The sequence below is a fragment of the Fistularia commersonii genome, chromosome 35 (assembly GCF_037954325.1).
Source record: "Fistularia commersonii isolate RoL2024-O1a breed Wild chromosome 35, RoL_Fcom_v1.0, whole genome shotgun sequence".
Taxonomy (NCBI): domain Eukaryota; kingdom Metazoa; phylum Chordata; class Actinopteri; order Syngnathiformes; family Fistulariidae; genus Fistularia; species Fistularia commersonii.
This window is the reverse complement of record NC_141318.1, coordinates 1,689,154-1,712,305: the sequence shown is the minus strand read 5'-3', so window position 1 is coordinate 1,712,305 and position 23,152 is coordinate 1,689,154. Positions and strand designations below refer to the sequence as shown.

At 39.5% G+C, this 23,152-nt stretch overlaps 1 protein-coding gene across 1 annotated transcript in view; it reads left to right on the top strand.

The window, feature by feature from the left end:
* The window catches only part of LOC147213701 (uncharacterized), a 45,392-nt gene that overhangs the window by 15,237 nt on the left and 7,003 nt on the right, over positions 1-23,152 (top strand). Inside the window, exons 3-10 of the mRNA XM_086142177.1 lie at positions 4,604-4,711; positions 10,477-10,678; positions 11,172-11,402; positions 11,932-12,038; positions 16,445-16,592; positions 17,441-17,493; positions 19,897-19,994; positions 20,104-20,272. Coding sequence (XP_085998303.1) covers positions 4,604-4,711; positions 10,477-10,678; positions 11,172-11,402; positions 11,932-12,038; positions 16,445-16,592; positions 17,441-17,493; positions 19,897-19,994; positions 20,104-20,272 — 1,116 coding nt within the window. The remainder of the gene's footprint in view (positions 1-4,603; positions 4,712-10,476; positions 10,679-11,171; positions 11,403-11,931; positions 12,039-16,444; positions 16,593-17,440; positions 17,494-19,896; positions 19,995-20,103; positions 20,273-23,152) is intronic.

The following is a 23,152-nucleotide window of genomic DNA, read 5'->3' as shown; positions in this document are numbered from 1 at the left end:
TACGGTGGACCTTCAGCCTTCAAGAAGGCCCCTGGTTGGATTCCCACAGCTGCGTGGAGAGTCCATGTTCTCCCCATGTTCTCCAGGGTCGACCCTGCCCAGTGGAGACGGGCATTTTGGATATATGTAATAAATGAATAAGCGAATGTCCCCGTATGAGGACGTTTCTACTTTTTAAATTTACATGCACTTTTTAAATATATTTTTTGAACTTATATTTTTCTAATTTAATTTCCACTATATATATATATATTTTTTTTTTAACCAAGTCATTATTAATGTCCTTGTGTTTCCAAAACATTCTGGGCAAATTGAAAATATATCAGCCTAGACATTTCATTTGCATGAAGCAAACACATTTGTTGACTTGCATATCAACAAGGCTTTGAGTCGTAGTTTGTGTTGAAAAAACAAGATACGTTTTTGTCTTTATTTCATAAATCCCCTTTTAAATTCTCCTTATTCCTGATTTAATAACATTAAAAAGGACACACTCTCTCCTTTCTTGTCGTTGCAATTTGTTCTATAGCGCAGCAGCTGCAGTTAAAATGTCATCATCTTATTTCTAAGGTTTTTGCTTTCTCCGTGCTGCGAGATCCCCAAAACATACAGGCTAAATATAATTAAATCAATATCGTACAGTCCCAGTAGCACCGGTCAAAGGATTAACCGTCACGTGAGAGCACCTTTTATTCTTAAACGTGACCTTGTATTTTCAAGTGGACAAGTCTTCCTTTTAAAAGCAAAGCCTCTGTCTTCAGATCAGTATGAAATTCATAAAAATCCTCTTCATAATTATCTTACACAAACCGGTAATATGATTGATATATATATATATATATATATTTTTTTTTTTAATTTAATATTTTCCCGTATGACAAAAAAAATAATTTAAATGAGGCCTGGAGCTGTTTAAAGAGACAAAGAGACCAATATTAAGCTCATTATCTGCTCATTATCTGTTTATGTCAACGAATCTGAGGAAAGGAAAATTGAAACAAAAAAAAAATGGAAAATATGCAGACACAACCATATCACTTCATTCTTAAATATAATATATTTATTTAAAAAAAAAAAATATATATATATATGTATAAAAATATGTGTGTTTGTGTATATGTATGTACATATTTATTTCTTTTTTCTTAGTTTGTTTTTATTAGTTACGTACTGATCAATGTGCGATAATTTACTTACTTCTTGTGCTGTTTTTTTTATTACGCCTCTAATAAAAAAATGGAAAAAAATGCAGACATGAGCACATCGCTATAGTTGTTATCAAATATATCATATAAAAGAAATAATAAATGCACACAAATTTTATATCTCCTTTTCTTAGCTTGTGACTTTATGGTTTCTGTGCAATACTGTTTTAATATAGTGTTTTTGTGTATTATTGTCATTTATCGTCTCTGTTGCTCTCCCTCTGGCGCAAAGCGTACAAAGTAAGAATTCCATTGCATTGTCTGCTTCACCCTATTCTTACCGCAATATCTTGAACATAAAGAAAAAAAAAAAAAATCAGCGTCTAAAAATTCCTCGCTGTGACTGTTTAGCTACTTACGGACCCTGTAATCCGATCCGGTCTGACATAATGCATTGCAGCCTAAATGGGTCGCGGTCCTGCTCTGCTAGCTTCTCACTTTATAGAAGACTAATCGTATGTTTTATTGAGTCTATGTCCCATGGCAGGGCTAAATATAGCAAATTTAGGTCACATGCGAAAGAGGTAAAACCATGCATTAATGAGAAAATACCATGGGAAGATTGAAGGTTTCACATTAACGGTTATTGATTGACAAATAACAACGTGAGGAGAAAAATAAAGATTGCAAAAAAAAAACACACACACACACACACACGACATAAACGAATGCTCTCTGCCGGTGAAGAACGAAAGCGCGAGCGTGGATTCACATAAATGTCCAGCGGGTGTCATTCATCAAGTAGAAATCCTTGCTGACGCAAACATCCTCTCCGGAGCGCCCCGGGGTGCCGGATTAAATCTGAAACCTCCCATATTCAGGTTACACCGGCACCAACCGCCGCCTTCGTTTAAAAGTATGTCAGTCATTCGGCGACTCCGTCCCCTGGACTAGCTTGTGCAACTGTGCGGGGACGTCACGCTCCCAAATCAGGGTTTTTAGCACGCCGCCTTCTTGACTATTGTGTTCATGAAAATAGCTGCTCTGGTTTTAAACAATTATTGACCAGCCTTTTTTTTTTTTTTTTTTTCTCTCCTTGTGCTGATCGGGGTTTTTTTTTTTTCCTCCTTGGTAAATTTACAATCTACAATTTTTTTTTTTTTTTTTTTTTTTTTTTTGCTCAAATGATTGTGAAACAGAGCGTTTAAAATTGAACACATATGACCAAAAAAATGTATTGGGGAAAAAAAAAACAAAAAAAGAAATGAGCGGAAAATATGCAAGAAATTAGTGGTGGTTTATTGTGAAAAGAAGAAGAAAAGTAATCCCTTTATTTTGTCACATTCAGTTAAACTGCAATTAAGCTGTCATGGACGAGCCACTAATAAATAATAATTCATTATTATATAAATAACGTCACAAATTTAAAACCTCAGCCCCCTTTTTAAAGAATAGTTAGTCAGATTGGTGTCACATTGATTTCGTTAAATGACATTTTCCTGCAAAATAAAAACTAGAATTCACTCGCCGGGGACGCAAATATTTGTATTTTGGTATTTATCGTCTGGCGTCGCCACTCGTACCCGCGTCGTATCAAAACAAACGAAAACAAAACAAACGAAAACATCAAATTTAACACATCAGCTTTGGTTTTCTCGACAACGACGTGGAGTTTCAAGGTCCTACCGTACGAGCAGGACGAGTAGCTTGATACTGATTCACTTACATGTTTATTTAATTGTCCCAAAAGGGACGTACAAGCAGAATTTACTTACTTATAGAATGGAAACGGGGGGGTAAAATTCACTTTTGGTAATTAGATTTCCGACCAGCTCCCTCATTTCGTCGGAGCAGCTCCAGATTTATACCTGCTGGCATCGGCTCCAGATGTTGTCACTCAGCCGCCGTCATCCACGATCCCGGCTAATTGATGGATCAGGGAAAAAAAAAAAAAAGGAAAACAAACAAATGCGGTGCCTTGATGACGAATCAGAAACGCGAGCGACGCCACATGAGTCAAACTCAAGGCCCGCGGGCCAAATGTGGCACGTCACGCCGTTTTATGTGGCCCGCGAAAATGTCTTACAAGGTTTGATTTAAAATAAACTTGAAAAAAATCAGCACAGTAAAAATGCTCCGAAAAGAAAGATGATTTATTTGACATATAACACAAAAAACTGTATCATATCATTAACATTTCATCACTATGACAATATCTTTACCGTATCATTTTTCGAGAAACCGATACTTTATCGCGAACATTCTAAAAACATTCTTGATCGCAGGACTTCAGCATATAATATAAAATATTAAGCATTTACATGGGAGGACGGATTGCAACAACACAGCTTACTAATACAGAAAACAGAAAATAAATAAATACATATATATAAAAAAATATAAAACATATATATATTACATATATAACATATATTTCACACATATGTATAATATTACTAATATATTCTATTACATGTATTATGTATATTATATACATATACAGTATAAGTCTGTACATATACATACATATATGTGTATATAATATATTTGTACATATATATGTGTCTGTGTATGCATATATATATATAGTGTGCATGGATAAATAATATGTGTAATATATTAATAATATTGTAATTAATTAATATCATATATGTGTCTAATGTCTGTAATATATATCATATATAAAGATATATGTTTGCAGATTTTTTCAAATGCCGCTTGGTTGACTTTTTTGATTTCTAACTCGGTAGCAGCTGTTCTGTGTTTTTATTTTTTAACTCTTCTATAAATATAAATCATCCGTAGATGTCCAGGAAAAGAAAAGCGGATGCTGTTTCAAGAAAGATGCAATTTGTCACATTTTGGATTTGAATGCGTCATAAATTGAAGCGGTTGTCAAAAAGTACAATCTACGTCTGCATTTTGACACCAAACACGCAGCTAAGCGTGCCGAAATTAGCCTTCCAGAAAAACAACACATTTTCCAAGAATTAAAAATCGCAATGTTTTTAGCGTCTACAGATTTGCGTATTTATGCAGACAATCTGCAAGATCGTGTGCAGACATTTGTTTTTGTTAAAACTCCACATCTGTCACACATGTTGACGTTATTTTTCTTTATTCACTTGGATAGTTTGATCATTGATTAATAGAGTCCTGCGGGTTTTCTTAACCTTAAAAATGATTTATGAAAATGAGTTTGACACCCCTGAGTTATGCGATCCGCCGAAGACATCAGTATTTACTCCACGTATGGTGAGATGATTCACGTCCTCCAGAGTTCCTGTCTACGCCGTCTTCATTCGAGGCGGCGAGTGTTTGTTGTGAAATATTTTCCTCGCGCCTCCTCTCAGAAACGCAGACGTTCCCTCGTCCCGCATTTTGATATCCGCTTGTGCGGACGGCGTATCATGATTAAATATTGATCGTGGCTGAAATCCGTCCTTTTTTGTCTGCAGGTGACCCTGCTGTGGGAAGAGCAGGCTCAGCGCCACCTACTGGCCAGCGCCAGGCTTTACTTCCTGCCAGAAGACACGCCGAAAGGCCGGACAAGGGAGCACGGGGAGGTAGGTCAAAGGTCAAAGGCCCTCCTGACACTCAGCTCCACGGTGAATCGTAATTTTTTTTTTCCAACTTCACTTTCTTTCTTATAAACACATCATTAACATTTTTTTTTAATTCTATTCTATTTTTTTATTTTTTTATTTTTTTTTTTTATTTTTCATTTTATTTCATTTTATTCCATTCTATTCCGTTTTAAATCATGATTTTTTTGCAACTCATTTTCTTTCTTATAAACACGTCATTAACTTTTTTGAATTATATTCTATTTTGTTATTTTTTTGTTTTATTTTTCATTTTATTTATTGTCTTCTATTTTATTCAGTTTTAAATCATGATTTTTTTTCAACTTCATTTTCGTTCTTGTTAACAAATCATGAACTATTTTTTTTAATTATATTCTATTTTATTTAATTTTTTCATTTTATTTTTCATTTTCTTCTATTTTATTCAGTTTTAAATCATGATTTTTTTTCAACTTCCTTTTCTTTCTTGTAAACAAATCATGAACTATTTTTTAATCATATTCTATTTCATTTTATTTTTTCATTTTATTTTTCATTTTATTCTATTCTATTCAATTTTAAATCATGATTTTTTTTTCAACTTCATTTTCTTTTTGATAAACACATCAACTATTTTTTTAATTCTATACTATATTTCATTTTATTTTTTTTCATTTATTTTTCAATGTATTTCATTTTACTCTATTCAGTTTTAAATCACGATTTTTTTTCAACCTCTTTTTCTTATAAACACATCATTAAATTTTTTTCATTATATTCTATTTAATTTTTTTTTTTCATTTTATTTCATTTTATTCTATTTTATTCAGTTTTAAATCATGATTTTTTTTTCAACTTCATTTTCGTTCTTGTAAACACATCATTAACATTTTTTTTATTCTATTCTATTTTATTTTTTGTTTTATTTTTCATTTTATTCTATTTTATTCAGTTATAAATCATGATTATTTTTTTCAACTTCCTTTTTATTCTTATGAACACATCAACTATTTTAATTCTATTCTATTTTATTTTTTTTTGTTTTTCATTTTATTCCATTTTATTCTATTCAGTTTTAAGTCATGATTTTTTTTCAACTTCATTTTCTTTCTTATATACACATCATTACATTTTTTTAAATTCTATTCTATTTTATTTTATTTTTGTGTTTTATTTTTCATTTTATTTCATTTTATTCTATTTTATTCAGTTTTAAATCATTTTTTTTATTTCATTTTCTAATAAAAAAATCATTAACTTTTTTTTTAACAATATTTTATTTCATTTTATCTTTTTGTTTTATTTTTCATTTTATTCTGTTTTATTCAGTTTTAAATCATGATTTGTTTTCGACTTCATTTCCATTCGAATAAACACATCAACTTTTTTTTTTATTCTATTCTATTTTATTTTATTTTTTCGTTTTTATTTTTTAATTTATTTCATTTTATTGTAATCATATTCAAATCATGTTTTTTTTTTCAACTTCATTTTCTGTCCTATAAACACATCATTAACAATTTTTTTTAATGATATTCTATTTCATTTTATTTTCTCGTTTTATTTTTCATTTTATATCATCGTATTCTATTTAATTCAGTTTTCCCTATCTGACATTCTTCTATTCCATGACTCCCCCGTCAGTGTTTGAAGTCAGACAATAAACAGGCCGAGACCGCAGGCGAGGCTGACATTTAAAAAAAAAAAAAAAAGATAAATAAATAAAAGTTATTGATTGTGCAAAATAACATAGAAATGTCCCGCGGCAACAGAAAACACTGCAAAAAAAATAATAGTGTTCGTAATATAAAATAGCACCGGTTGGAATTGCGTCGTCTATTTTAGTACAGGACGCGTGAATTTCAATATATAAAGAAAAATCTGATCAAAACAAAGGGTTGGTCGTATTTCGACCTTTATATATCTATATATATATATATATAGTTACATAGGGATATTTTATTGTCTGCGCCTTAAACGCGATACAGGAGATATTAAAGGATGCAGTCAAAGGAAAGAATAAATGTTTGCTTTTGCCTCCACGCCATTCGGGTGCAATTGAGGGATAGAAAAAACAAAATCCTTGGCCGTCACTCCTGAAAATAATCCTGGGAATCCTGTCCGAAGATCCACAAATAAACACAAGTCCGTGTTTTGGTCCCCCGACATCCATTTTTACTGGAACGCTACTGGGTTGAGATGTGTCGTAAATCAGAGGGCGTTTCCGTGACCGGGGCGAGAAAAACGTCGGGCGAAATAGTTTGCACGCGTGCAGACGAGCGCGCACGTGACAAATCCTCCCTTGGGACCCGGAGGACTCCGTCACCCAAATTTAAATCCCGTGATTCTGTCGAGGAAAAAAAAAAAACAGATTTTCCACAGATTGCACTTTGATATTCCGCTCAGGAAGCCTCCGTATAGAAATTCAAATTTTCCACTTGGAAAAATGTTAGATGAATACTTTGGAAGAGAAACAGAGACCTGGTTTTTAAGGAGCAGCGGGTCGAATTAATTACACGATAAAGGAGAAATCTGAAATTCCAAAAAATTTAACTTTACTATTGATTTATTAGCTTTTTTGCACCACTTAATGAATTATTTTAAGGCATTTGTTACAATGATCTTTACATGTATATATATGTTAGATATATTTTTACATACCTTTAACTTTATTTTTATTTATTCATTTTGATTTGGACTGTCCTTTTTATTTTTATTACTTGATATTTTTAATTTTTATTTAGTGATTTTTACAAGCGTGAGTATTTAATTACTCAGTTTCACTATTTATTGTGATTTAGATCTATTTCAATAGACGATTAGTTGACGACTAACGGCCGGTCGACTCGTTAGGTTATGAACTTTATTAAAAATAAACAAGCTTTTATTTATATTAATTGCAACAAGAGGATGCATTTTCTTTTGTCAAAGTTTGTTACACAAATATTCAACACTCAACGAATATCACACGTGTCAACGAAGTAGTTTTATTTCCCTTCAACAAAAGCGCATTTTGTGCAAAACACTCGCGGTTTGTTTTCCAAACAATGAAATACTACAGAATTGCAATCGGCCGTAGAAATAAACCCGTCTTGGTCGCGTCATTGATGAAATGTTCCCAAACTTGGGAGCGTTTGCTTGCCGTTGCGGATCAAAACATGCGGAAAAAGTAAGATGTAAAAAGTAAAAGTAAGAAAAATGAAGACGTCTCACCCTGACCTACTTAAATCAGTGGTAGACTAGTTGTAGTGGAGTGACAGCCTTCGTCCAAACGGATAAATAAGCAAAAGGGTGGGGATGTTAATCCAACCGGTGGAACGCAGGTTTAATATTTCAATTATTTCCCCAAAACAAAAAAAGCAGTGTCAAGTCAGTTAGCGAAATAGTTGCGTGCAGTTTTGCTTTTTTTGATTGACAGGTTGTTTCGATCGACGCTTCTCCTCTGTTTCATTTCTTAAATATCTCAAATTGGGTTTTATGGAGAGGAAACCTGAATTATTAAATTACCCGAAGAGTGTCTGACTCAGCAGGAATGTTAATGTGAAGTTTGGACGTGCAAGCCTGAAGTTCAGTGCTAATGAGATAAAACTTTACAAGTAAACCTGTTGAGATGTGTTTAATATGCATTATGATGCAAGAAAACCAAATTAAAACATACCAAAAAAAAAGCATTGTGGTGTATTTAGCACTTGAGTGGAGTTTTGGAAAAAAAACACACACACAAAAAGATAATTTATTTTACATTTAACACAAAAAATCCTATTCTCACATGACGTTTCGAGCAAAAACTAGTCTCTTTCCAGAGATACGTGCTTAAAAAACATGTTATTGTGGCCCCGATTTTTAAAAAGAATAATCATATGATTTGATTCCCCACTTTTTTTTTGTGTCCCTCTTGCTAAATATGTCATATCGTTAACATTTTAACATTATAACATCATCTTCATCAGTTTTCTAACCAGGGAAACAAATCTTTTTTTATACCAACACAGCAAACTAATACAGACAAGAACATTTATATATATATATATATATATATATGTAAAATTATAATATATATTTATAATTATAACATATATATAAAATATACAAAATTATAATCTATATATACATAAAATATATAAATAAATATATAAAAAAATTGATGTTATATATAATATATAATACATTTTCAACAATTCATGCTGATCACGTCACCCAATTCCCTCCTTTTTTTCGCGTGCCTCTTGTTGGATGTATGACCGTTTTATAAACACATCATTAACAATTTATTTTAATTCTATTCTATTTTATTTTATTTTTTTGTTTTATTTTTCATTTTATTCTATTCTATTCAGTTTTAAATCATGATTTTTTTTTTCAACTTCATTTTCTTTCTTATAAACACATCATTAACAATTTATTGTAATTCTATTCTATTTAATTTTATTTTTTATTTTTTATTTTATATCATTGTATTCTATTTAATTCATAGATGCAGTATTTGCGTTGAAAGAGTACTACAGATGCAGTATTTGCGTTGAGAATGCTAATAGAAAAGTACAGAGAAGGTCAGAGGGAGCTGCATTGCGTTTTTGTAGACCTAGAAAAGGCATATGACAGGGTGCCAAGAGAGGAGCTCTGGTATTGTCTGAGGAAGTCTGGAGTGGCAGAGAAGTATGTTAGACTGGTGCAGGACATGTATGCTCGCTGTGAGACACTGGTACGGTGTGCTGTAGGGGTAACAGAGAAGTTCAAGGTGGAGGTGGGACTCCATCAGGGATCAGCTCTGAGCCCCTTCTTGTTCGCAATGGTGATGGACAGGCTGACAGATGAGGTTAGACAGGAATCTCCATGGACCATGATGTTTGCAGATGACATTGTGATCTGTAGTGAGAGCAGACAACAGGTAGAGGAACATCTAGAGAGGTGGAGGTATGCTCTGGAAAGGAGAGGAATGAAAGTTAGTCGCAGCAAGACAGAATATATGTGTGTGAATGAGAGGAACTCGGGCGGAGCGGTGAGGCTACAGGGAGTGGAGATCAAGAAGCTGGAGGATTTCAGGTACTTGGGGTCAACAGTCCAGAGCAACGGAGAGTGCGGAAAAGAGGTGAAGAGACGGTCCAAGCAGGTTGGAATGGGTGGAGAAAAGTGTCAGGGGTACCAAGAGATAGAAGACTTTCAGCCAGAATAAAAGGAAAGGTGTACAAGACAGTGGTGAGACCAGCGATGATGTTTGGACTAGAAACTGTTCCAATGACCAAAAGACAGCAGGCAGAACTAGAGGTTGCAGAGATGAAGATGTTGAGGTTCTCTTTGGGAGTGACCAGGATGGAGAGGATCAGGAATGAGTCTATCAGAGGAACAGCACATGTTAGATGTTTTGTAGAGAAGGTCAGAGAAGCCAGACTGAGATGGTTGGGTCATGGACAGAGGAGGGAAAGTGGACGAATGCTGGAATTGGCGGTCTAGAGGAAGACCAAAGAGAAGATTTATGGACGTAGTGAGAGAGGATATGAAGGTAGTTGGTGTGAGAGAGGAGGGTCCAGAAAATAGGGTTAGATGGAGAAAGTTGACTCGCTGTGGCGACACCTGAAGGGAAAAGCCAAATGAAGAAGAAGAAGAAAGATTCTATTTAATTCATTCTTCTATTCCATGACCTCCCGTCAGTGTTTGAAGTCAGACAATAAACAATGTTGGATGTATGACGTCATTTTAACACAACACTATAAATAGTCTACTTGACCGGGATCTACTCATGGACCAGAACCTCCATGTGTGTCCAGGATGAAGTCCTGGCGGTGTCCAGGAAGATGGTGGTGCGCGTGGAGGACCTGGTGCGGTGGTCGTGCGCGGAGCCGCTGTGTTGGAGCGGCGGCCTGAAGCCGGCCGTTCTCAACGGACTGCACCGCCGCCCGCCTGCCGTGCTGGACGCCGCCGCCGCCGCCGCCGCCGCCGACAGCAAACCTCTGAGGGACAAAACCGAGAGTAAGAGCCTTCGGGGTCGGAAGACGCCCGGTTTCCCGTCGCTGATTTATCCGGTTGTTTGGAGAAAACACATTTAACCCTCTCCAGGCAGATGTTGCAGATTTGCGACGGCTAAATGCTACTTAGCTAATTACGCCACAACTTAATTCGAGCCTGAGAGGGTTAAAAAGCTAGCGGAGACGCATCCGAGCAGGAAGTCTTGAGGTTTCATCGATTATTAAAAGGAAAGATTGAAAGCGCAAATTAAGATTGCTGATGCCATTTTTTTGTTTTAAAAAAAAAACAAAAAAAAAAAACGTCTGCAATCTAAATAATAGACATCCTGGCAAACACTCCGAACGAGGTAAACGAGGTTGACATTATCAGGAAAATTACATTTCGATCTTTTAACCTTTTTAACCTAATTAAATGCAACCGGTGAAATTAGGGATTTTGACCTTTGACCTCCCGCTGCAGATGACGCCATTACAATTTTAACGTCTGTTCCTCCCAGACGGCGTGGAGGAGCGTAAGAGCGTCAAAGTCCTCAGCTACCCGCAGTACTGCCGCTTCCGCTCGCTGCAGAGGCGCGTCCAGGAGCGAGCGCGAGGGCCGGCGCTCCAGGACGCCCATCTGCTGGCGCTGGGCGGCGTCAGGGCGGCGCCCAGCACCCGGCTCATGTACTGCAGGGACACCTTCCACCACCCCACGCTGGAGAGCAGCGCCAGCTTCGCCTGGCAGTTCCGTGAGTTTCACCCACGCGCCGACGTTCGGAAAGGCGCCGTTTAACCAGCGGGGAAAATTGGATTTTGGATTTCCCATCTGTGATGGAGTGAGCTGCAATACCCTGTAGTGGCCACTAGGGGGCCGACGGGGAAGTGATACTGCTTGCACTACACAAGTATCAACTGTGTGTGTGTGTGTGTGTGTGTTTGTGTGTGTGTGTGTGGTCTTTTGATTATCCCTCGCTCTTGAGCCTGCGGCTTTATCGGAGAGGCTAAGCCAATCGGAAAAAATAAAAGGACACCGGATATTTCCATCGTTAATATTCCGGTGTCGTTTTTCGGTGCAGGTTTTATGAAATGCTGCATTTTCTCCGGTGGTGATTTCGCCTTTGCGAACCTACAACTCAAATCACACGGCGGGTCTCTTTAATTGCTCGCATGAGGATCACGAGGAGCTCGTTTCGAAACCGGAGTTCCACTCGAGCGCCGGAAAGGTTGTGCTTAAAATATGACAAAATTATAAACGTCCCTTTTCGAAACCTCCCGCAGGATGTCCGTCCCTCAGCCTCCGAGGACGGCCGCGCAAGAGACGAGGCCGCGACTGCAAAGACTCGCTGAACTCCAGCCAGTCGGAGTCGTGGATCGAGAGGATGAAGGTTGGTGTCGCGGAGATCTGCGGTCAGCTGCTCACTCGCGTTTGGGAATTGCGTAAGACTCACGCAAGCTAGCATCCGAGCTAGTTGATAAAAACACGCACTTGGATCGGTATAAAACAGGGGTTCTTAACCTTTCAGTACAGAGTGGCCCATTAAATATGATTTTAATATATATTATTTATTATTATGAATTATATTAGATATTATTTAATATGTATTATTTAATATATATATACACTGTACAGGTTTATAATGATCTCACTCTTGGTTTGATTTGTATTCAATTCAATAAACCCAATCCACTTCCAGTTTACCAGCTAGCTAGCTAGCTAGCTTTCAGTGCACTTTTAGACTTGCCAGTCAGATCCATCTTTTCTGCATCTGCATCTTCTTTTCTCTTGAAAAATTCCACCGGCTTCCCCAAAAGCGTCGGACGCTCGGTCTCTAGGTGCCGCTGTAGTTTTGACGGCTCAAGTGCTTCATTAGACAGCGTTAACACACACACTCCACACACTGGGCGCTACCTCCGTTTACCAAGCCGTACTTAAGGAAGTCGGGATTGTACTTGCGCAAAAATGTACTTTTTGACGAGGGGGTCGTCTTCATTTTTTCGTTTTAAATATTTCTCCATCTTGTTTGTTTCCAGCTAGCTGAGTGTCTTCTCCTTATTTATGGAGCTGGTTAAAGTCACAACTGGCTGATGCGTTAGCGTCGCTACATGTTCGGGAGTTGTTATTGCGCAGCCCACACGTACAAAACAGTTTTTTTTTTGCGGCCCACTAGGTGGCGCTCGGGGCCCAAGTTTGGGTTAAAATTCACTGGTCTAAAAGATACCAAATGGATTTGTACGCGATAATCGTATCCGGATTGAATCGGATGATCAAGAAAAAAAAAAAAGACGCCACATTGAGGCTGAGGGTTCTCAAACACAGAAGACGTTCCTGCGAGGCGCTAATTAGCGTAAGAGGCTACACAGGGTGGCGGTGCTAACTAGCCACTAGCAGCAATGCTATCACGCCGCCTCAGAGCTACGGTAAAACCCTACGTCTGCCGACCCAGATGTCTCCGAGGAGAGAGACAAAAGAATTGAAAAATGATTCATTGTCATGAATATTCATTGAAAGAAAAAGCTCTAGATCTATTTGAGTGCAAAAGAAAAACAACAGAATTGAATCCACTATGATTTATTATAAACAATAGTTAACAAAAATTGTGCTTTTACAGGCACTGCTTCAAACCATAGATCTATTCTATTGCAAAAGAATAGAATTTAAACAATATTAATTATTATAAGTAATAGTTCACAAAAATGTGCTTTTACAGGCACCGCCTCAAACTGTGGATCTATTTTAATGCAAAAGTAAAAGGATGGAATTGCATGATTGTTCATTGTTAATCATAATAATAAACAAAAATGTGCTTTTACAGGAATATTCCCAAACCATAGATTTATTTTAATGCAGAAAAGAATAGATATAAAAAAATGAATATGAATAATAATTTTAAAAAAAAGTGCTTTTACAGGCATCACCCCTTATCTTCTGCTTCTACTCCTGTGGGCTTTTCCCTTCAGGGATCGACACAATCAATCAACCTTCTCCATCTAACTATTCTCTGGATCCTCCTCTTTCACACCAACTACCTTCATATCCTCTCTCACTACGTCCATACATCTTCTCTTTGGTCTTCTTCTGACCTCCAGTTCCAGCATCCGTCTACCAATATACCCTTTATCCCTCCTCTGTCCATGACCCAACCATCTCGGTCTGGCTTCTCTGACCTTCTCACCAAAACATCTAACATGTGCTGTTCCTCTGAAAGACTCATTCCTGATCCTCTCCATCCTGGTCACTCCCAAAGAGAACCTCAGCATCTTCATCTCTGCAACCTCCAGCTCTGTCCTGTCTCCTGTCTGCCTCCCAACCTGCTTGGACCCGTCTCTTCACCTCTTGTCCACACTTTCCTACACTCTGGACTGTTGACCCCAAGTACCTGAAATCCTCCAGCTTCTTGATCTCCACTCCCTGTCGCCCCACCGTTCCACCCGAGTTCCTCTCATTCACACACATATATTCTGTCTTGCTGCGACTAACTTTCATTCCTCTCCTTTCCAGAGCATACCTCCACCTCTCTAGATGTTCCTCTACCTGTTCCCTGCTCTCACTACAGTTCACAATGTCATCTGCAAACATCACGGTCCATGGAGATTCCTGTCTAACCTCATCTGTCAGCCTGTCCATCACCATTGCGAACAAGAAGGGGCTCAGAGCTGATCCCTGATGGAGTCCCACCTCCACCTTGAACTTCTCTGTTACCCCTACAGCACACCGCACCAGTGTCTCACAGCGAGCATACATGTCCTGCGCCAGTCTAACATACTTCTCTGCCACTCCAGACTTCCTCATACAATACCAGAGCTCCTCTCTTGGCACCCTGTCATATGCTTTTTCTAGGTCTACAAAAACGCAATGCAGCTCCCTCTGGCCTTCTCTTTACTTTTCTATTAGCATTCTCAAAGCAGATACTGCATCTGTAGTACTCTTTATGGGCATGAAGCCATACTGCTGTTCACAGATGCTGACTTCTGCTCTCAGTCTAGTTTCCACTACTCTTTCCCATAACTTCATTGTATGGCTCATCAACTTTATCCCTCTATAGTTGCCGGAATCTTCACATCCTTATTGTTCTTAAAAATGGGCACCATCACACTTTTCCATTCTTCAGGCATCTTCTGACTTTCTAAGATCCTGTTGAATAAACTAGTCAGAAACTCTTCCGCTGCCTCTCCTGGACACTTCCACACCTCCACAGGTATATCATCAGGACCCACTGCTTTTCCACTCTTCATCCTCTTCAATGCCTTCCTCACTTCACTAATTTGTGCTACTTTGTGGTCTACAATAGTCACCTCCTCTACCCTTGCCTCTCTTACCTCTACCCTTGCCTCTACCCTTGCCTCATCAGTTCTTCAAAGTACTCTTACCATCTTCGCATCACTCTTCTAGCTTCAGTCAATACATTTCCCTCTCTGTCCTTAATCACCCGGACCTGTTGTACATCCTTTCCATCTTTATCTCTCTGTTTCGGTAACCTGTATAGATCATTCTCTCCTTCCTTACCGTCCAACCGAGCATACAAGTCATCGTAGATCCTTTGTTGTGCCATTGCGACCTCTATCTTTTGTATCTCCCTGTATTCCTGTTAATGCAAAAAAGAGTAATTTTAAAATGAATATGAACAATAATTTTAAAAAAGTGTTTTTACAGAAACCACCCCATATCATGGATCCATTTTAATGCAAAAGAAAAAATAATAGAATAGAATAATTATTAATTGTTATGAATAATACATTTAAAAAGTGCGTTTACAGGCACCACCCCAAACCATAGATCTATTTTAATGCAAAAGAAAAAGAATAGAATGGAATCATAATTGATTATTAGAAATAATAGTCCACAAAAATTAGCTTTTTCAGGAACGCCTCAAACTAGATCTATTTTGATGCAAAAGAAAAAGAAAGGAATCGCATCATAGATTATATTATTAATGATAATTAACACCAATGTGCTTTTACAGGAATATTCCCACACCATAGATCTATTTTAATGCAACAAAGAATAATTTTTTAAAAATGAATCTGAATGATTTAAACAAAATGCAGACATCACCTCATAACATGGATCAATTTTAATGTAAAATAAAAAAATATAGAATTGATCAATTTATTAATTATTATGAATAATACATTTAAAAAGTGCATTTGAAGCCAATTATAGATCTTCTTAATTATGAATCATGATGAAAAATCATTTAAAAAAAAAAAGCTTTTACAGGCAACACCCCAAACCATAGATCTATTTTAATGCAAAAGGGAAATTATACATCTTCTTAATTATGAATCATGATGAAAAATTATTTAAAAACAGCTTTTACAGGCAACACCCCAAACTATAGATCTATATCTGATGCAAAAGAAAAAGAATAGAATGGAATCACTATTAATAATTCGAAATAATAGTCCACAAAAATGTGCTTTTTCTGGAACGCCTAAAACCAGATCTATTTTAATGCAAAAGAAAAATAAAGGAATCGCATCATAGATTATATTATTGATAATAATTAACACCAATGTGCTTTTACAGGCAACACCCCAAACTAAAGCTCTATATCTGATGCAAAAGGAGCCGCAAACGTTTGATTGTACTCTTTAACCGTCTTCAAACTGACGCCGCTCGTCAAACGGCATTTCCGGTTTGACCATTTGCACATAATCGGCGTGCAGAGTTGCCAAATAGAGGATTTAAAACATTTCTATTTCCAGCGAAACAGGCGAAAGACGGTGGGCAAAAATTCGGGAGTCAACTTTTCTGTTCGATTCATCTCCGTTCCCTTCCTCCGGCCTGCAGGAGAACGTGATGGGCAGCGTGGAGGTGGGCTGCGAGGGCAGCTGGCTCCCCCACCCCGAGGAGCAGCTCTTCCTGGACCAGCTCTACGCCTACATGGAGCGCCACGGCTCGCCCATCCACAAGGTGCCCAACCTGGGCTTCAAAAAGAGTGAGTCGCGCCCTCGACGGCGTCTCCACCTCAGGTATCACGCTAACCTGGGTGTTAGCGCAAAGATGGACCCGCAAACCCAAACCGAGCTAATGTTCGTATCTAGATCCGGAAGTTTTTATTTGTACGTTTATGGACTGATGAGGCGTTAGAGGAGTTTCTTATTCCTGTACTTCAAGTGCCAAGCGCTACTTAGCTATTAGCACGTTAGCGTACGACGGATTCGAACAAACGTCCAAGCAAGAGGCCCCGAAAGGCTCCCGTGTCGTCCTCCTTTATGGCTTCGGGAGGAGACGTCAAATGTTTCTGAGCGTGAGAAACAAACAAAAAAAAAAAAAGCGAAAAGTTTAAATTATTGATCGACGTCCCAAGACGAGGGGAAGAAGAGCGTCTCGGTGGAGAGACGCCGTTTTGTCAGGATGTCAGGATGGATTTGGACGGCGGATCATCACTCCTGCAACCTGGAGGTTTTCATCGAAAACAAACCTTGTATCCGATTCATAAATCGTTGAATTGATAAATGATGGACTGATAAAAGAGCTAAAAGTTGTGTTGGTAAAAAAAAAAAAAAAAAAAACACTCGTCAAGAAATTGACCTCCCGGCATCTCGTTAACGGCGGTGGAAATATTAATCCCGGCTAGTTTGACGGGCGTTATTGAACGCGGCGGTCGGACCGGTTTTGATTTGTATCAGTGGGAGGATCAAACCCGGCATTTTGCTGATTATCGGCTCTTAATTTGTTGATCGGGCGTCCTTGTACCTGATCCGCACGCTGATTTGCACTTCCATCTGCTCCCTGTCCGCATGGCTCATCGGCCCCGGCCTCCGCCGCCCCTCCCGTCCTCAGTCGACCTCTTCCTCATGTATTCTGTGGTCAAGCGGCTCGGCGGCTACGAAAAGGTGAGTCGCCCGGAGCGTATCGAGCCTTTTCTGGCCCCGGAGGCTTCTGGCCGATGTCTCTTCTCCAGCTTGTTTCACCCCCCGACAAACAGCGGGAGAGGCTGATGCTGCTTTCGCCGTGTTGACAGCAACGTCAGAGAGCAACGCTAAAGATTCTGGCTACGTTTCGCCCGAGTCCACGCGGTCGATGCTTGTTGATTTCTCCGTCTGAGCGAAGCGGAGCCCCGGGTTTTCCAGGGTCTGGAGACGTCCTCCTCCGATGCCTCAGGGTCTGCCGATGTTTACTTTTTTATTCATTTTTTAGCGAAATCAGATTTTCATCTCACAGCGAAGCCTTTTCATTACCGACAAAACCGATTTGTCATGTTGTGATTCTTATTTTTTTATGCTGAAAACATCGGCGAACGGTTCAACCGGGCCAGAAATGATTTTTGGAATCTGCTTAATTTTGGCCTTCACTAGTCTTCTTCTTCTTCTTCTTCTTCTCCTTTTGGCTTTTCCCTTCAGGAGTCAGCACAGCAAATCAACCTTCTCCATTTAACCCTATTCTCTGTATTCCCCTCTCACTGTCTGGAAGCACCACTTTCTGCAACCTTCTACCCAGATCTTCACCGGGGTTTGGACATGAACAGAGGAGAGTTCATATCCAAACCATCTCAGTCATCACTTTGTCTCAGACATACATGTCCTGCACCCCTCTGACAAAGTCTTCTTCTCCTTTGGGCTTCTCCCTTCAGGTGTCGCCACAGCAAATCAACCTTCTCCATCAAACCCTGTTCTCTGCATCCTCCTCTCTCACATCAACTCACTTCATGTCCTCTCTCGCTACGTCCGTAAATCTTCTCGGTGATCCAATTCCAGCACCTGCCCGCCAATATATCCCCACTCCCTCTTCTGTCCATGACCCAACCATCTCAGTCTGGCTTCCCTGACCTTCTCTCCAAAACATCTAACATGTGCTGCCCCTCTGATGGACTCATTCCTGATCCTCTCCATCCGGTTCACATCTTCATCTCTGCGACCTCCAGCTCTGCATCCTGTCTTTTGGTCATCGTCACTGTTTGTAGATCAGACATCACGGCTTGTCCACCTTTCCTTTTATTCTGGCTGATAGTCTTCTATCTCATAGTTCCCCTGACACTTTTCTCCACCCATTCCAACCTGCTTGGACCCGTCTCTTCACCTCTTGTGCACCAGTACTTGTATGCTCATATGCAATGTGAATGAGCGAGTGAAGGGTTGTATGTCGCTATGGGTGGCTCATAGTTCCCATAGTTCCCCTCACACTTTCCTCCACCCATTCCAACCTTCTTGAACTCATTTATTTATGTCTTTTCCACACTCTGCTCTGGACTGTTGTTGATCTCCACTCCCTGTAGCCTCACCGCCCCCCCCCCTTGGTTCCACATCTATACTCCGTCTTGCTGCGACGAACCGTCATCAATTTTGCCCTTCACTAGTCTGAGCGATAACAAGCAAAAAAAAAAAAAAAAAACAACTGGAAATGAAAACTTTAAAACTCGACAGAAAGGCAAATCAGGCATTTGGAGCAAATCAACCGGCGAAAAATAACCTTATATTATTCAGAAGAATGAAAAGAAACTCTTCTTTTCTGCCTCTCCATACATCCTTCCCTCCAGCAAACAGGCGGTTAAAGGTATTTTCCCGCCGGTGGTAAACAAGCCAGGGGGGGAAACAGGAGGTCCACTTATTGTCCACAACAAAACGCCTTTTCTGCCCGTCGCCTCGAACCCTCCGTGCCGTCACGGCCTCACACCGACCACTTATACAATATAGTCATAAATCCACTCCGTAGGAATGAACGCCAGTTTCTTCCTCTCACACACACATCGGACGTCCTTCAAAAGCAAACAATAATGCCGTTAATCTGCTGTCAGTTCATCAGCTGCTCATGCAGTCCCAGACGTTTCTTTATTTACTGAGTCACGTGTCGCAACCTGACGCTCTTCAACTTTGTCACCGGGTAAAAATAACAAGGATGTCCCTGAAATAGTCACATAATTGCATAAAATTACATGAGAAAAAAAACGACATAAAATTCTCACAGTTACATAAAGCACAGCTAAATGGAAAAATCAAATATTCCGAACTTTATAATTGGTGCCGTTAATCTTTTATAAGTGTATATAATAATAACCGTAACTAAATAAATGGTGTCGGCTCTCCCAGATATATTTATTAATATTAAAAATTTGAAATCGTACCCACGTTTCAAGCACTAAAAGAACTAGACGTTTTTTTTTAAACGAGGAAACCTCTTGGATCTTCTCCGAGGTGATGTTAGGGATGTTTCATCCATCAACAGGATTTTCCCGCAGTCAAACACTGAGTTTCTTTGTGTGTGTGTGTGTGTGTGTGTGTGTGTGTGTGTGTGTGTCGCAGGTGACGTCGGAGCGCCTGTGGAAGGTGGTGTACAACGAGCTGGGAGGTTGCCCCGGCAGCACCAGCGCCGCCACCTGCACCCGGAGACACTACGAGAGGTCCGACAGAAGCATCCGGAAGACCTCGCGGTACGAAACCCTTAAAAAGCCAGTATCCTGGGAAAACACACGTCCGTTTTTGTTTTGTTTTGTTTTTTTTTTGCGGCAGGCTGATGCTCCCGTACGAAGAACACCTGAGAGCCGGAGGGACGGAACCCAAAATCCCAGATTGTCCCATCCCTCAAAAGCCCAGGGGGATCAGAGGGAGGAAACCACTTCCGAGGGGCAGGAAACCTGGACCTAAACCCAAGGAGAAGATCCCCTCTGCTCCTCAGACAGTAAGAACCATCGCGATGCTAATAGTTTGTTTGTTTGTTTAGAGGTTTATTAGGACAGTGTACAAATACATTAAGCACAGAGGCAGAGATGTTTGCACCAGATTGTAGCTCATAGCTAATTTCCATCTGTAGTCCTGGACAATGCAAATATAAAACTGTATAAAATAGACAGATAGGCAATAAAATAACTATACAATATATAAACAGGCAATAAAATATGTCTTTTGCATGTTGAAAGTGCTATTGTTGTGATATTGTTACTTTGGTCATCTGGGGGCCAATAGAAAAGTACAGAGAAGGCCAGAGGGAGCTGCATTGTGTTTTTGTAGACCTAGAAAAGGCATATGACAGGGTGACAAGAGAGGAGCTCTGGTATTGTATGAGGAAGTCTGGAGTGGCAGAGAAGTATGTTAGACTGGTGCAGGACATGTATGCTCGCTGTGAGACACTGGTACGGTGTGCTGTAGGGGTAACAGAGAAGTTCAAGGTGGAGGTGGGACTCCATCAGGGATCAGCTCTGAGCCCCTTCTTGTTCGCAATGGTGATGGACAGGCTGACAGACGAGGTTAGACAGGAATCCCCATGGACCATGATGTTTGCAGATGACATTGTGATCTGTAGTGAGAGCAGACAACAGGTAGAGGAACATCTAGAGAGGTGGAGGTATGCTCTGGAAAGGAGAGGAATGAAAGTCAGTCGCAACAAGACAGAATATATGTGTGTGAATGAGAGGAACTCGGGTGGAGCGGTGAGGCTACAGGGAGTGGAGATCAAGAAGCTGGAGGATTTCAGGTACTTGGGGTCAACAGTCCAGAGCAACGGAGAGTGTGGAAAAGAGGTGAAGAGACGGGTCCAAGCAGGTTGGAATGGGTGGAGAAAAGTGTCAGGGGTACCAAGAGATAGAAGACTTTCAGCCAGAATAAAAGGAAAGGTGTACAAGACAGTGGTGAGACCAGCGATGATGTTTGGACTAGAAACTGTTCCAATGACCAAAAGACAGCAGGCAGAACTAGAGGTTGCAGAGATGAAGATGTTGACGTTCTCTTTGGGAGTGACCAGGATGGAGAGGATCAGGAATGAGTCCATCACTGGACTCATAGCGACACCTGACGGGAAAAGCTGAAAGAAGAAGAAGGAGGTCATCTGGGGGCCATCAGATGTTACCCAGAAGGTTAAAGTCTGATGGCAAAATACCCGTCTGGCATTGTTAGCGTTAGCATGTTTGGTGTAAAACAAACATGTAAACCGTGTAAAAGTGTGAAAATCAGTCATGTTCTTAAGATTGTCTGGAAGCCCATTCCATTCTTTTATGGCTTTACAGGAAAAGGCAGATTGTGAAAAGGCAGACTTTCTTTTAGGAACATCGCAGTCAACCTCTAGACAACCGACCTTAGCACTCCACTTGTGAGTTGGGAGTTGATGAAGGTCTTCAGTATGAGAAGTTTATGTGCTACAAGCTGATGCGCTTGTAAGTCAAGGTACAGAAGAACCTTGACTTACAAGCGCATCAAGTTAAGGAGTTTTCCAAGATCCCAGCCGTCACTGGGTGGTCAGTGCCAGTCAGGAGCGAGCGGGATGAGCGCTTAAAACGTTTCAAAGACGTTTAAAAACAAGTCATACGTGTCACCATGTAGCCCAGAGAAAACCATGTAAAAACACAACCAGGGTGCTGTGGACTCGTCCATCCATGAAGAGATGGAGAAGTAAATATCATGTCTTTCCTCTGTTTTGGTGTAAAGAAGTACAAGGACATAAGAAAATCTTGGAATTTAATCAACAATCCTTTTCTAAAACATTTCATGAAACACCTCGTATTTACTTCGAAAAACATGTTATTTACTTTTATCATTCACATGGATGCATCGCAACGGATCCCACTGATCGTACAAAGGCACAAAACTTTAACAAGTAGTTGGTTTTGAGAAATATACTCGCTTTAACGCGGTTTACTTTTCACGGTTTCGATTTGCATCCTGCATTGTGTTCTGCATTCTGATTGGCTAAAAAGTCACTCCACTTCTTCTCTACCTGTGCGTCAATAACGTTGCAGTTTAATATGTACACGCACGTAAAACAGCTTGCCGAATTTACATGACGTACGTGCAAATTCTCTTGCGATTTGGAGTTTCTCTAAAACCCATAATGTTGACAAAACGCTGCGGAGCGACAAAAGGGCCCAAAAGTTAGCGGAAGATGCTATCTATGGCAGATAAAGTGAAACTTCTGGACATGCTAAGGGAAGCTAAAAGCTACGCGGCTGTAAGTGGGCATTACGGAATGAATGAATCTTCCGTTCGTTCCATAAAGAAGGAAGAAAAAGACATAAGGACGACAGCAGCGATGTATAATAGAGTATTTAATTGTATAATAATTGTAAAAAAAATAAAAGTTTCTACTTCATGGATTTTGCCTATCAGGGGTTCTTTTTGGAACGTAAACCCCGTGAAAAACAAGGGTTTACTGTAATGCACTTTACTTCTAAAGAGAGGGATTTTTAAACCATCTACACATGTGCATATAAATCTAAGTTCAATCCCTGCCTACACCTTACAAAATAAAGCGAGTGCTATTAAATGTGTAGAATTCCACCACTCTTGTAGTGAAGCTGGTGACTAACATTAAATTGCACATTTTTGCTAACAATTAGCTAGCCTGCTTTTACCGCTGCTGCACTGATTTCTCAGCTATGGGTGAAAGTGGACTTCTGTCTTCTCAGACCCGCCAGCGATTGGTTGATCTTATCTCTTGTCAGTTTCCTTGCAAGCCGTTATATTTTTCGCTCTGATGAGTCTCGTAGTGGCGCCGAATATTATATTCCTTAAATACCGAAACTTGTTGCAAACACACCGAGCTCAAAAGTTTCCCGTGCGTCTCTGTAAA